The sequence below is a fragment of the Oryctolagus cuniculus genome, chromosome 13, assembly GCF_051225735.1.
Source record: "Oryctolagus cuniculus isolate XC-2025 breed Fujian yellow rabbit chromosome 13, ASM5122573v1, whole genome shotgun sequence".
NCBI lineage: Eukaryota > Metazoa > Chordata > Mammalia > Lagomorpha > Leporidae > Oryctolagus > Oryctolagus cuniculus.
In genome coordinates this window covers 100,907,022-100,919,553 of record NC_142879.1, presented here as the reverse complement: position 1 = coordinate 100,919,553, position 12,532 = coordinate 100,907,022, and the positions used below count along the sequence as shown (strand labels likewise).

The window sequence follows — 12,532 nt, the reverse complement described above, 5'->3', positions numbered from 1 at the left end:
TGGCAGCCATGTGAGAGAACTCAGTTGAGTTCCAGGCTTTCACCTGGCTCACCCCCAGCTGCTGCATGCCTTTAGGGCATGAACCTGCAGATGAGAGATTTGTCTCTTAACTCCTGTCTGCTGACTTCTGTCTCTCCATCCCTCAAAACAAATACAAATAAAAAGCCTGCCACTTTGAGTTCAGGTAGGAAAAAACTGAAAAATGTCCACTGAACACAGGTAGAGAAGTCATTTGTGACTTTATGTCTTGAGGGAGTGATAGCAACACTTGGAACAGGACAACTGTGAAGTACACGGGACTGTCCTAGGCATTGCTAATATGTTGCCCTCCAACAAGCAAGTGACATCATCCCTCCATCCCTCCTGGACAGTAAGCAAGTAGCATCGCTCACCCTTGGTCATACTGAAAATACACAAGTGATAACCAATAAATACCGCCACACATTCCCAAATGGCTCCTGAAGACTCAGCACTGCCTCTTGAAGAGCTGCTGCCTTGGGGAATCTGGTTTCGTAGCTAGGGGGCAGATGTCCACTGCAGGGACTTCAACTATGAACAGAGGAGTGCAGAATTAAACCGGACAAGACTTGGTGGAAGTCTGGCAGAGGGAAGGAAGGTGAAAGAGTAGTAGCTGGCTGGGGGCAATAGGAAAGTTGTTTTTTTTTTTTTTTTTTTGATTTATTTTATTTATTCAAAAGGCAGAATTAGAGAGAGGCAGAGGCAGAGAAAGAGAGAGGTCTTCTTCCATCTACTGGTTCACTCCCCAAATGGCCGCAATGGCCAGAGCTGAGCTGAACCTAAGCCAGGAGCCAGGAGCTTCTTTTGGGTCTCCTACATGGGTGCAGGGGCCCAAGCACTTGGGCCATCTCCTACTGCCTTTCCAGGCCATAGCAGAGAGCTGGGTGGGAAGTGGAGCAGCCGGAACTTGAACTGGACCCAAGGAAGGGTTTTTTAAACACAGGATTCAACATGTTGAAGATCTAATGGAAATGAGCCAAAGGAAAGGAGAGCCTGCATATACAAAAGAAGGGAGAAGTGGTACCAGAAGGCGACTGAAGGGGCACAAGGCAAGCACAGCTGACACAACTGGCCGTAGACAGGAGCCCAACTCCTGCCTTGAAACAGCAGCCTTAAGACAATGCTGGAGCGTCTGTACTGGCTTGCTGTTTCCTTTCTGACCATGCAGACTGTTCTTTTTTTTTTTTTTAAGATTTATTTTTATTTATTTGAAAGACAGTTACAGAAAGAGAGAGAGAGAGATAGAGAGAGAGGTCTTCCGTCTGCTGGTTCACTCCCCAATTGGCAGCAATGGCCGGAGCTGCACCAATCAGAAGCCAGGAGCCTCCCCTAGGTCTCCCACATGGGTGCAGAGGCCCAAGGACTTAGGCCATCTTCTACTGCTCTCCCACGCTATAGCAGAGAGCAGGACTGAAAGTGGAGAAGCCGGGACTAGAACCGGCGCCCATATGGGATGCTGGCACAATGATCTGTCTTCAGAGCTACTTCCTGCTGACATGGGGCAACAGGTACTCTCTGCTGGCATGGGGCGATGTCTCAAGCCATTGTCTCCTGGGTGGGAGCTGAGTATATCCCTGTAGCAGCACTTGGTTGACCAAGCAGGCTAATTTTTAATGTGATAATTTTTATGGCCTGTGAATGATGCTATAAATATCCAAAAGGCCCTCGGCAGAAGACAGGCTCCCCACCTCGGCAAGATCCTTTACAATCGGGTCTCCTGACCTCCTTTCCTAGCACTGCCCCCTCGGTTATGACCCACCAAGCACAGGACTTCCCTGATTGTTCCTGCAGACAGGAAGCTCATTCCTGCTACAGCACCTTCACCAGGCACTCTCTCTGCAGCCATCCACGAAGGTTTCCAGCGTTCCACCTTCATGTGTTCACTCAACTGCCACCTGTTCAATGAGTACGCTATTTAAAATATTACCCCTCAATCCCACCTTTCCTCCCACTCCGCTGTTGCCTGTAGCACACGCTCCTGTCTAAATTAGTTATTTTAGGACTGACTTTTCCCACTGGAATATAAGCTCCAGGAAGGCAGAGTCCTGTTTGTATTGTTCAAGGACATATACCCAGCACACAGTGGGTGCACAATAAATGTTGGCTGAGTAAACAGATGGGTGAGTATAAATAATTTGTATAGTTCAAAAGCAAGAAGAAAGGGGCCAGCATTGTGGTGGAGTAGCCTATATTACAGCTCTGGTTCAAGTCCTGGGGGTTCCACTTCGGATCCAGCGCCCTGTTAATGCATCTGGGAAAGTGCCTGGACCCCCTACCACTCACATGAGACCTGGATGGAGTTCTAGGTTCCTGGCTTTGGCCTGACCCAGCCCCGACTGTCACAGGAGGAGTGAACCAGTGGAGAGATTTGTTTCTCGCCCTCTCTCTGTTGCTCTGCCTTTCAAATGAATAAACCCTCAAAGTAAATTAATAAAATCCAAGCAGAAAGAAATTTCCATTTGGGACTTGTTTGGGAGGAGGGAAGTGACATTTTCTGAGTGAAGGTCATGAAGTGAGGGAGATAGGCTTAGGGAGAAAAGAAGTCTGAAAAACTTGGAGATCACCTGGTGGTGCTGAGGGTCCATCTGAGTGTGACGAACCAGAGACTGTTACGGGATCAATCCAATCTACCATCTGCTAGTCCACAGCACGTGCAACTGCTTAGAGACCCTGACATGGTGAACAGCTGGGTTAATTCAAGCTGAAGTTTTGCCAGAGGCAGAGGGATTAGAGCTTGGCTTTTTTTTTTTTTTTTTTTTTTTGGGGCCAGGCAGAGTTAAGACAGTGAGAGAGAGAGAGAAAGAGTGTTATAGACAGTGAGAGAGAGACAGAGAGAAAGGTCTTCCTTCCGTTGGTTCACTCCCCTAATGGCTGCTACGGCCGGCGCTACGCCGATCCGGAGCCAGGAGCCAGGTACTTCCTCCCGGTCTCCCATGCAGGTGCAGGGACCCAAACACTTGGGCCATCCTCCACTGCCCTCCCGGGCCACAGCAGAGAGCTGGACTGGAAGGGAACAACCGGGACTAGAACCCGGGGTGCCAGCACCGCAGGTGGAGGATTAGCCAAGTGAGCCACGGCACTGGCCCCAGAGCTTGGCTCTTAATCCTGGCTAATCTTTAGTATCACCTGGAAGAAGTTAAAAAAAAAAAATGGCCAGTTTGGTAAACCCAACTGTGATCATTACGGCCAACACATGAGTCAGTAAGTCCCGCAGCATCTGCTGTTATTTACGTTATCCCTGCGTGTGTGGGTTCACCACACATGAATGGGGGTGCTGTTCTGGAGGTTTTTAGTCCCCTTTTCTAAATGGGAACTTTTGTTGCCGTTGTCTTAGTCTTTCTCCTTAGGACACCTCACACTGCAAACCTGTGAACCCAAAGCCTTTTCTTTTAGTTATGTATGAATATTGTTTAGTCAAAATATAAACTCGCTAAGAGCAGAGACCAAGTGACTTAGGTTAACGCTTTATTTCTAAGACCTGATGATTGTGCTTTAATACAATTTTTCTGAACGGATGGTAACCACCAGCAGCGGGGCATGTATTTTCTCAGTGCTGTTACTTATCCAATTTCACTTCTTTTTCACCTGCAATGTTATATCCTGTCAAGTTCAGAAAGGAGGAGGAACAGCCTCTGAGAACCCAACACGTTGCCCAAAGTCACACTGCTGGTGAGTCAGAACGAAGCCAGAGCTCAATCCTGATACTAAAACCCACGTTTTTAATCAATATGTTATGCTGCGTTTGATAGGAAGCTAAGGATGGAGACAAAAAGAAATGAGAAAGAAGTAGGTGGAAATTTCCAAGAATGCAGCCTTATTTTGTGGCCCTTTGGCAACTGCAGCAAAATTTGGTATCAAGTCCCTTTCACAGCTGGAGGCCCGATTCTCCCCCCGGTAGGATCACACTAGAATCTTGGTCACCTGCAGCAAACATGTGGCTCTTCCCCTCTCCAGGAAGATGTGTTAATCTACTGGCTGAAATACAGGTTTGTGCTCACTTGCAAACTTGGTACCTCTCATTAGATAAGCTATCCACTACCCTGCTTACAATTTGGTACATATGTGAATTTATGTAAGTTTTCAAATATTATGTTGCAATGCCATATTTTGCTTACACATAACCCAGCTTTTCCCCATCCTATTTATGAGGCCAGGACTGGATTTTGGTCTTTTATAAAGCAAGTATAAATAGACCATAAGCCTTTTCCTCTTGAGAACTCTAATACTTTACTTTTCCTTTTAATAAGCAAATGTCCTCTCATTCAACAAATATTTATCTGGTGTCGAATGGAGTGTCCACTGCAGTGGGAGACAAATGAAATATGTAACATGTTATGTGGTATATGGTATAAGAAAAATGCAGCAGGGTGAGGGAGCAAAGGTGGTGGGGAGCCATTAGATAGTCTCAACAAAGACCTTTCTGACAAGGTGAGATGTCAACAGATACCTGGGTAACCATAGGAGCCAAGCTGTTACCAACAGGAAGAGCACTGCAGACAGAGGAATGGAAGTGCAAAGATCCCGAGGAGGAGGGTTGCTTGTTACACTGGAGAAACAAGGAAAAGAATGACCAAATAAAAGTCTCCAGGTAAGGAGTCAAAGCTAACAAGGCTTGGGAAGTTTACAAAAAGCCTATGGGTCATCACTAGAACTTTGCTTTTTGTTCTGGAAGAGATGGGAAGCTCCTGGTAGATTTTAAGATAGCAATGATACTTTAAAAATTTTTACTTATTTTGGAAGTCACAGAGAGATCTTCCACTTGATGGGACTATCTCCAGATGGCTGCCAAGGGCCAGGATGGAGCCAGGAGCTTCATCCAGGTCTCCCACATGGGTGGCAGGGGCCCAAACACTTGGACCATCTTTTGTTGCTTTATCAGCTCCAGCAGGGAGCTGGATCAGAAGTGGAGCACCAGTTGGGACACGAATCAGTGCCCGTATGGGACGCTGATATCACAGTCAATAGCTCTACCTGCTATGCTACAATGCTGGCCCTGTAACACGCATTATTTGCCTTTTAAAGTGATCACGGTGACCTCAGTGTGCTGGAGCTGACCACTTAGAAGCAAGGGTAGAAGCGGGAGCCTTTGCCACGGCCCAGGTGTAAGATGACAGAAGCTTGGGCAGGAGTGAATGTGAAGGTGATGGTCAAGAGAAGTCAGATTCTGGAGACGTTATCAGGGTAATTCCAGCAGGATTTGCTGGTGGAGTTGATTGGAGATGTCAGATGGCTCCTGGGTTGTTAGCCTCAAAAGGACAAAGCTGCCATTTCATGGGGGTAGGGAAGACCTGAGGAAAACTTGTTTTGGATCCATTACGTTTGTAATGCCTGTTAGACATCCAGGCAGTGCTGCATGTAGGCAGTTAAGTGTGAACCTAGTGTTCAGGGGCCTGGTTGTGGGCTGGAGTCAGCGTGGGTTTCCCCCAGCCAGAGATCTGAATGGTCCTGCCTGGGGAGAGAACAAGGAGAACACACACAGTGCAAGCTGTGAGACTTGGATCCTGGGACTCTGGCACTTACAGGCTGGAAAATGAGGAAGAACCAGCAAGGACACTAAAAACAGCCCTTTAGGAAGAAGAGAAGCCTGAGAGAGAGAGAACGGGATCTTGGCAGGCAGCATAAGGGCTTCACAAAGAAAGTTAGCAGTTGTGTCGAATGCTGCACACAAGTGAAGTGAGATGAAGCCTGGAAACAGAAATCAGGTCTGAGAACATGGAAGATACTGAAGATCTGCAGCAGGTTCAGGAATGTGGGAACAAAGCCACATCGTGTGGGCCGGACAGAGTAAAAGTGGAGATGAGTATTTCAGTAGAGAAGGTCGCAGAGCCATGTGTTGATATGTGGTGGGAGTTACGGTTCAAAAATGTTTTTTTTTAAAGGTGGTAGCTGGTAGAAAACGTTTAGAAGGGAGTGGAAGGGATCCAATTGAGAGGAAAAGAAATCCCTGAGAAAAGTAGATGAGAGTCAAATGCAACAAAGTGGCCAGACTGGTCTTACTCTCACCCAGTTACTGTAATCATGTCGCAAGGCTGGTACAGGTAGTTACTGCTTTCTGATTTCTTCTGTCTTCCTGGAGATCTAAGAAGCAAGATAACGAACTACAAGCGAGGAATGAGGTTTTGGCAGGTTTAGAAGACGAGAAACAGCTGGTGAGGAGGGCAAGGTAAATGGATTTGTGCAATAAAGCCCGGAGGGATGAGGAACCCAAGGAGCTCACTTCAGAGAGAGTTTGCCTGTGTGTTCTCCCCGTCAAGTTCCTGTGCTCTGTGCAGGTACCCATGCTGCAGAGAACTGACTAGGGTTGTGGTTCAGGCAGGTAAAATGGAAAAGAGGAGTTGAGAGTTATTTGCAAAGGAGTTTTGTTAGCTAGGTAACGAGCTGAAAATAATGGGCAGACAATTTAGGCATGCCCTTTAGCAAACAGTTAATTTTTGTTAGTTGTGGTACTTCTGTTCAATAAAACTGTCATGAACCCTGAACTGATAAACAATAGCATTTAAGTTCCTGTAAGCTTCCTGGTCATAATCAGTCAACAGATCAACACATTGTTTGAGGCGTGTTTTCTGTTTAGTGACACCTAACACATGATGATTTATTAATACGGAACTCATGATCCAAAGCACCAATGATAAGCCTGAGTGGAACTTAACCAGCACGTGTTTTCTCCACAAGGCTTTTCACAGCACTCTCACGCTTAGGAGAAATAGTTGGGGTGGCATTTCACCTAGCAGTTAAAATGCCCTCCACGTTGGAGCGCCTGGTTTCCATAGCTGACTCTCATTCCCACTTCCTGCTAATGCAGACCGTGGGAGGCAGCAATGGATGGCCCAAGTTTTTGGGTTCCTGCTACCCACATAGGAGACCTGGATTGAATTTTTGGCTCCAGGCTTCAGCCTGGCCCAGAACACCTAGGGGAAAAACCAGTAGGTAAGAGCTGTGGCTCTGCAACTTATTTTTTTTTTAAAGATTTATTTGAAAGACAGTTACAAGAAGTAGAGACAGAGTTCTTCCATCCCCTGGTTCACTCCCCAAATGGCCGCAACGGCTGGAGCTGAGCCTACCTGAAGCCAGAGCTTCTTCTGGGTCTCCCACGTGGGTGCAGGGGGTCCAAGGACTTGGGACATCCTCCACTGCTTTCCCAGGCCATTAGCAGAGAGCTGGATCAGAAGTGGAATAGCCAGGACATGAACTGGTGACCGTATGGGACTCTAGCACTGCAGGTAGGGGCTTTAACACCCTGCACCAAAGTGCCGGCCTGCACTCTCCAATTAAAAGAAAAAAAAAGCACGTGAACACTTGGAGGGAGGGAAGACTGGCATTTACAATAGCAAAATCACCAATAGAAACAGCAAAAAACAACACTAAATATACTGTGAAGAGCAGAGGACAGCTGAAGTAAGGTGGAGAGTCTTTGTTCAACTCTAGCTGGGAACAGGCAGGTTCAAATTTCTTTTATTTATTTGAAAGGCAGAGTTATAGAACGAGGTCTTCCCACAGACTGGTTCACACCCCAAATGTCGGCAAAGGCCGGGCTGGGCCAGGCCTAACCCAGGAGCTTCTTCTGGGTTTTTCACATGAGTGCAGAGGCCCAAATACTTTTTCCACTGCTTCCCTATAACATTAGCAAGGAGCTGAATTGGAAATAGAGCAGTCGGAACATGAACAGCACTCATATGGGATGCCAGCACTGCAGGCAGTGGGTTTACCTGCTATGCCACAGTGCCAGCCCCCCCACCCCCCAATTCCCATCACTGGGTTCAGGAAAACCAAAAGTACATGTCGATTTGGGGGTTCCAGTTATATTTTGGTGAGGTCAATCACGCATATATAATAGCCGAAACAATGAGGATCCACTGTACCGTGCGTGGATCTTTGCCACTTTTGACCAAATGCTAAGAAGCAATCAGCAGACCTCTGGTTCTCAAGTCGTTTGGTTCAGTTTTCGCGGGCCAACACTTGAATATTACTATACACTTTCCAATCTGACAATCTGATGTCTCCTATCTACCTGCTATGAAAGAGACTGCATATAAGACTATACTAATGAATTTTTGTGCCTAATTTTTTTAAAGCGGTATTAAGCTTTCATTGGCTCTCACAAACAGTAGCCATACTCTAACAACCGGCAGGTGGATGGATGCCACAAAGAAGGCTGTCCAATTACTTCTCACTCAGTGTGACTTCAGGGCCGCCCCCCACCCCCACCCCATCATTCCAGTAGGCCTAGCGATAACTTACTAGACCCCAAATTTTTAATCTTGTTTTGGGGGGGCGGGCCTTGTTGTTATCTGTGCCCTGTCTTTCCATCTATGGGAAACAGCTGCCTACAATGCTTACCGAAACCCTTGGCGGGACATCACTGTTTCCGCACGAAGAATTTAGGGCGCAGGGAGTTGGGGAAGCTCAGGGCGCCCGGACAGCATCCGCGTCTGCAACGCCGAACTGTTCGGGTGCACCTGGCGTGGCTCCCCCCGACCTGCGGTGACCTCGCGTCGCCTCGTTCACACCCAGCCCCCCTCCGGAGGCGACGGATCGGGTTAACGCGGGGACGGAGAAGGGACGGGGCGGCCGGGGCCCCCGCCCCGCCGCGCGCGCGGCCTCCGGGGCCGCCTTCCTGCTCCCGTTCCCGCGCCTCCGCCGCAGCGGCCGCCCCCGCCCCAGCCCCGGCTCGCGGCGCCCGCACCTCCGCGAGGGCCGCTCCCGCGCTCGGCGTCCGGTGCCCGGGCCTGGGGGGCCAGGGACACGCAGGCTCCACGCTCCCCGCCGGCCTGAGGCGACTTCGCCCCGCGAGGAAGCGTCCGTCCGCGCGCGCGGGGGGCTGCCGACCCCCGGCGCCCGCAGCCCGAAGGGGCGGGGGCCGGAGCGCTCGCCGAGGGGCGCCCCCGCCCGCGGCACCGCCGGGCGCACGCGCAGCCGCCGCCGCCGCCCTTATTTAGTCTGCGATGGCTCCGCTCGCGCCCCACCGGCCTCCTCCCGAAGGCGGCTCCCTCCCAGCGCAGCCCAGAGCCCCTAGGACCAGCCTCGAGCGGGTCCCCGAGCAGGACTACCCCTAAACTGGAAAGGCGGCGGCCGGACTTGCGTGTGAGGAAAAGCAGCGGCGACCGGAAAGGGCTGACAGGTCGCGAGAGAGAGGCAAGCCGGGCCTCAGAGGAAGAGGAAGGCCGGAGCGAGCCGAGGTTTGCCGAAAGGCGGCGATTCGGGAGCCGCTGGGCCGAGGGTGGGCGCGGCGGAAACTGCCGAGGTTTGCCGAAGGCGGCGGCGTCCGAGTTGCCCGGATGTAGTTGGTGGAGCGGCAGCGGCGGCACCGGCGGCGGCGGCGGCGGCGGCGGCGGCGGCGGGAGGAGGAGGAGGAGGAGAAGGAAGACCAGGCGGCGGCGGCGGCGGCGGCGGGGGGGAGGAGGGAGGAGGGGAGGAGGCGGCGGAGCAGGAGGAGGAGAGGGCGGAGGAGGCGGCGGCTCTCCGCGGGGCTGAACCGGACGCGGCTTCTTGCCCCTCCCCTCCCCTTCCCCCTCCCCCCCCTCCCCGGTTCGCGCTGCCGCCGTGTAGTTGGCGCCGCTGCCCCGGGCTGAAAGTGAGCGTGGTGTCGGCGGAAGGAGATGGCCCGGGAGCGCCGGCGCCAGTAACGGGGAGGTGCTGAGAGTCGCCGAGGGCGCGCCGCCGCCGCCGCCGCCTGCTCGCCCGCCCGTGCGTCCGTCCACCCGCCCGCCTCTCGCGGCCGCTCTCCCCCCTCCCCGACACACACTCACAGGCCGGGCATTGATGGTAATGTATGCGAGGAAACAGCAGAGACTCAGTGATGGGTAAATCGCCTTTCTGGTTTTCGGGCCGCGGCGGAGGCGGGGGGCGGCGTCGGGGGGTGGGGGGTTGTTCCTCCTTATCTGGAGCTGGCCGCGCCGCCATTTTTGTTGTTAACCCTGATCCGGCTCGGGCTGGGGGAGGAGGCGGCGGCGGCGGCGCGTGCGGGGCCGCGGGGACCGGCTCGGCGGGTGCTGCGGGGGCCCGCGGCGCCGCGTCCCGGGGGGGAGCCCCCAGGGCGTGCGCCCACCGCGGGGAGCGCGCGGGGAGGGGCGGCCTGCGGCTCGGCTGTGCTTCGGCGCCCGGCCAGGCAGGCAGGCAGGCAGGGGGGTTCTCATGTCGCCGTGTCTCTTCCTGTGTTTCAGCTGTCACGACCGGAGGGGGGACTCGCAGCCTTACCAGGTACCAGCCGAGCCCGGGGCGCGGGAGTGCCAGGGGCCGGCCCGGGGGAAGGGGAAGGGACGGCTACTCGAGCGCAGGCTTCAGAAGTCGCTGCAGGCCCCTCGGCCGACGCGAGCCCCGCGGGGCCCCGGGGAGTGTGGGGCCGGGTGCCCGGCGCGCTCCGCCGCGGGGCTTAGGGACTTGGGGTCACGGGGGACCCGAGAGAGCGCAGTAGTTCTTTTTTGGGGGGGAGTGGGGGAGGTGGGGGATGATTGGCAGCCAGGCATCCCAGGCCCGGGTGATTTGGGTGTGGAGGGATCGCTGGGAGGAGGTGATGGGTGCCACGGGAGAGGCCTGCGTGCTCGCTGGGCGCACGGGGCCCGGAAAGTTGCTGGGAAGGAGCCGAGCGGCCTGTGGTTCACGCCTCGCTCGGCCGCGATAGCCAGCCCCTGCCCGGTGGTTTTTCTGGGGGGAGGGGGGAGAGGAGTGGCCGTTTTGGCCCAGGTAGCTGCCCAGTGAGAGGCTGTCCTTCTGTTCTTGTTCAGGAGTTGAGATCCCTGGCTGCCTCGGACGCAGGGGTGTGTCTGTTAGGATCCTGCAGGGGCTCCGGCTCCCAGGGCTGGAGGGCTTCGCAGTGTACTAGCCATGTCTGGTCATGGAAAGATAGAAGGGCAGGCTGCTGGCCCGAGAGGTCACTGCTGTGCACCAGTAAAGACACCGCACCCCCAGTCTCGCTGAGTCTGCCCACTCCTGAAGATGAGTAGAACATGGCCTCCTCAGATGAGTTAGAATTAAACCCAAGTTTTAAGTGTTCTCGTTAAGTTCCGTTGTGCTTTCTCCAGATATTGGCGATTTAAATCAGTTTATTTTGACCAATAGTTCCCACACCTGCAGGAGTAGGTAATGAGTTCTGAGAAGTTTTTATGTGAGTCCAGGAGTTGGAGAAGTCATGGTTTGGAAGTTTGCAGGAACATATGCATATGTACATACATGCCTGTGCGTGTGAGTTGCACATGTGTAGCAGTGAACTGAGTTTCTAGTCTCTTTTTGATTAATCCTGAAAAAAAGGCCTTTAGCTATTCCATGGGAAGTTTTTTGAGGTATCAGTATGCCTCGATGGTTAATTATTTTACTTACAGGGTGATAGTGATTTTATTTATTTATTTTTTTGGCTAAAATGTGGTGGAATAGTATCGGGAGCCTTACAGCGACTTCCACGTTTCTGTCTTCATAGTATGAAGGCCCAGTTTGAAAATGAGTTTTAACTTTGGAAATTCAAAACGGTGAATAAAGCTAATGATGTGTCAGTGATTATTAAATTAGTCTGGAGAGTTGAAGTTTCAATTTTTTCTCTCTCTTGTTTGGGGGGTGATGTTTTACAGGCACTTAAGTATTCATCGAAGAGTCACCCCAGTAGTGGTGATCACAGACATGAAAAGATGCGAGACGCCACAGACCCTTCACCACCAAATAAGATGCTGCGGAGGTCTGACAGTCCTGAAAACAAATACAGTGACAGCACAGGCCACAGCAAGGCCAAAAACGTGCATACTCACAGAGTTAGAGAGAGGGAAGGTGGTGAGTAGCTTTCTTGTCTGAACTATCTATTTTGTCTGTCTATTTTAACAATACTAGCTTTGTATGAAACACATAACTTCCAACTGAACGGGTTACTCTGCTTGTATTGTAAGAGTATTTTATTTGTCAGTTTTATTTCGATAAGCAGACTGCTGTAGACGGACAGTGCTGGCATAGCAGGTAAAAAGTGGTCTCCAGCATCTGACAGTGAGGCAGCTCGGTCTGCCAAGTGCCTTGTTAATGGTGGGAGAAATGCAGGGCGTTTTCTGGGGAAGGAACTTTCACTTTTTCAAGTGGAGATTTGTGTTTGCCTTACTTTGAGACCCTTGTTGCTGCTTCAGCTGAGTGTTAAGTTCAAATGTGAAAATTATGAGCTTAAAACTTGGGCTTTTCAAGACCCTTCAGAGATTTTAAAAAAAATTGTGCCTGAGAAAATGCAGTTTTGGTTTTTCTGTTGTAAACATTGAAAATTTTCCATTTTATAGAGTTGCTAGTATTCTGTAGTGTGTTCATTGAAACATTGAACTTTTCAAAAGTTAGCTTCATCTTGCGCATTGCTGGTATGCCTCAAGCTTTTTATTTATGGTTGGGAGACTGAGGGAATAAATAAAACCAGCTCTCAATAATTGAGACTTACATTGCTCTGGTAAATTTTGGGCAATTTATTTCATGTCCGAAGTGTACGTTAAGAATCAAACAGATTTCACTAAGGTGATTGAGATTTTCTCCCACGGCGAGATCTCATAGCTGAAGTAGAAAC

At 51.4% G+C, this 12,532-nt stretch overlaps 1 protein-coding gene and 1 long non-coding RNA gene across 13 annotated transcripts in view; one reads left to right on the top strand and one right to left on the bottom strand.

The window, feature by feature from the left end:
• The window catches only part of LOC149122810 (uncharacterized), a 43,871-nt gene extending 35,031 nt beyond the window's left edge, over positions 1 to 8,840 (bottom strand). For 3 of the 6 annotated variants that reach the window (XR_016219226.1, XR_016219224.1, XR_016219227.1), the window contains exon 1: positions 8,356 to 8,825. This is a non-coding gene — a long non-coding RNA (uncharacterized LOC149122810). Of the gene's footprint in view, positions 1 to 7,079; positions 7,281 to 8,355 lie in introns of all 6 variants that reach the window. The other 3 variants (XR_016219228.1, XR_016219225.1, XR_016219229.1) reach the window with 3 other exon arrangements.
• Positions 8,841 to 8,923: 83 nt separating this feature from the next.
• The window catches only part of LOC100357083 (WW domain-containing adapter protein with coiled-coil), a 92,822-nt gene continuing 89,213 nt past the window's right edge, over positions 8,924 to 12,532 (top strand). For 2 of the 7 annotated variants that reach the window (XM_089311851.1, XM_070056034.2), the window contains exons 1-3: positions 8,928 to 9,194; positions 10,179 to 10,215; positions 11,577 to 11,772. In XM_089311851.1, the coding sequence (XP_089167977.1) occupies positions 11,634 to 11,772 (139 nt within the window). In that variant the 5' untranslated portion in view covers positions 8,928 to 9,194; positions 10,179 to 10,215; positions 11,577 to 11,633. Of the gene's footprint in view, positions 9,195 to 9,357; positions 9,819 to 10,178; positions 10,216 to 11,576; positions 11,773 to 12,532 lie in introns of those variants that run through there. The other 5 variants (XM_051820939.3, XM_089311850.1, XM_089311849.1 and 2 more) reach the window with 5 other exon arrangements.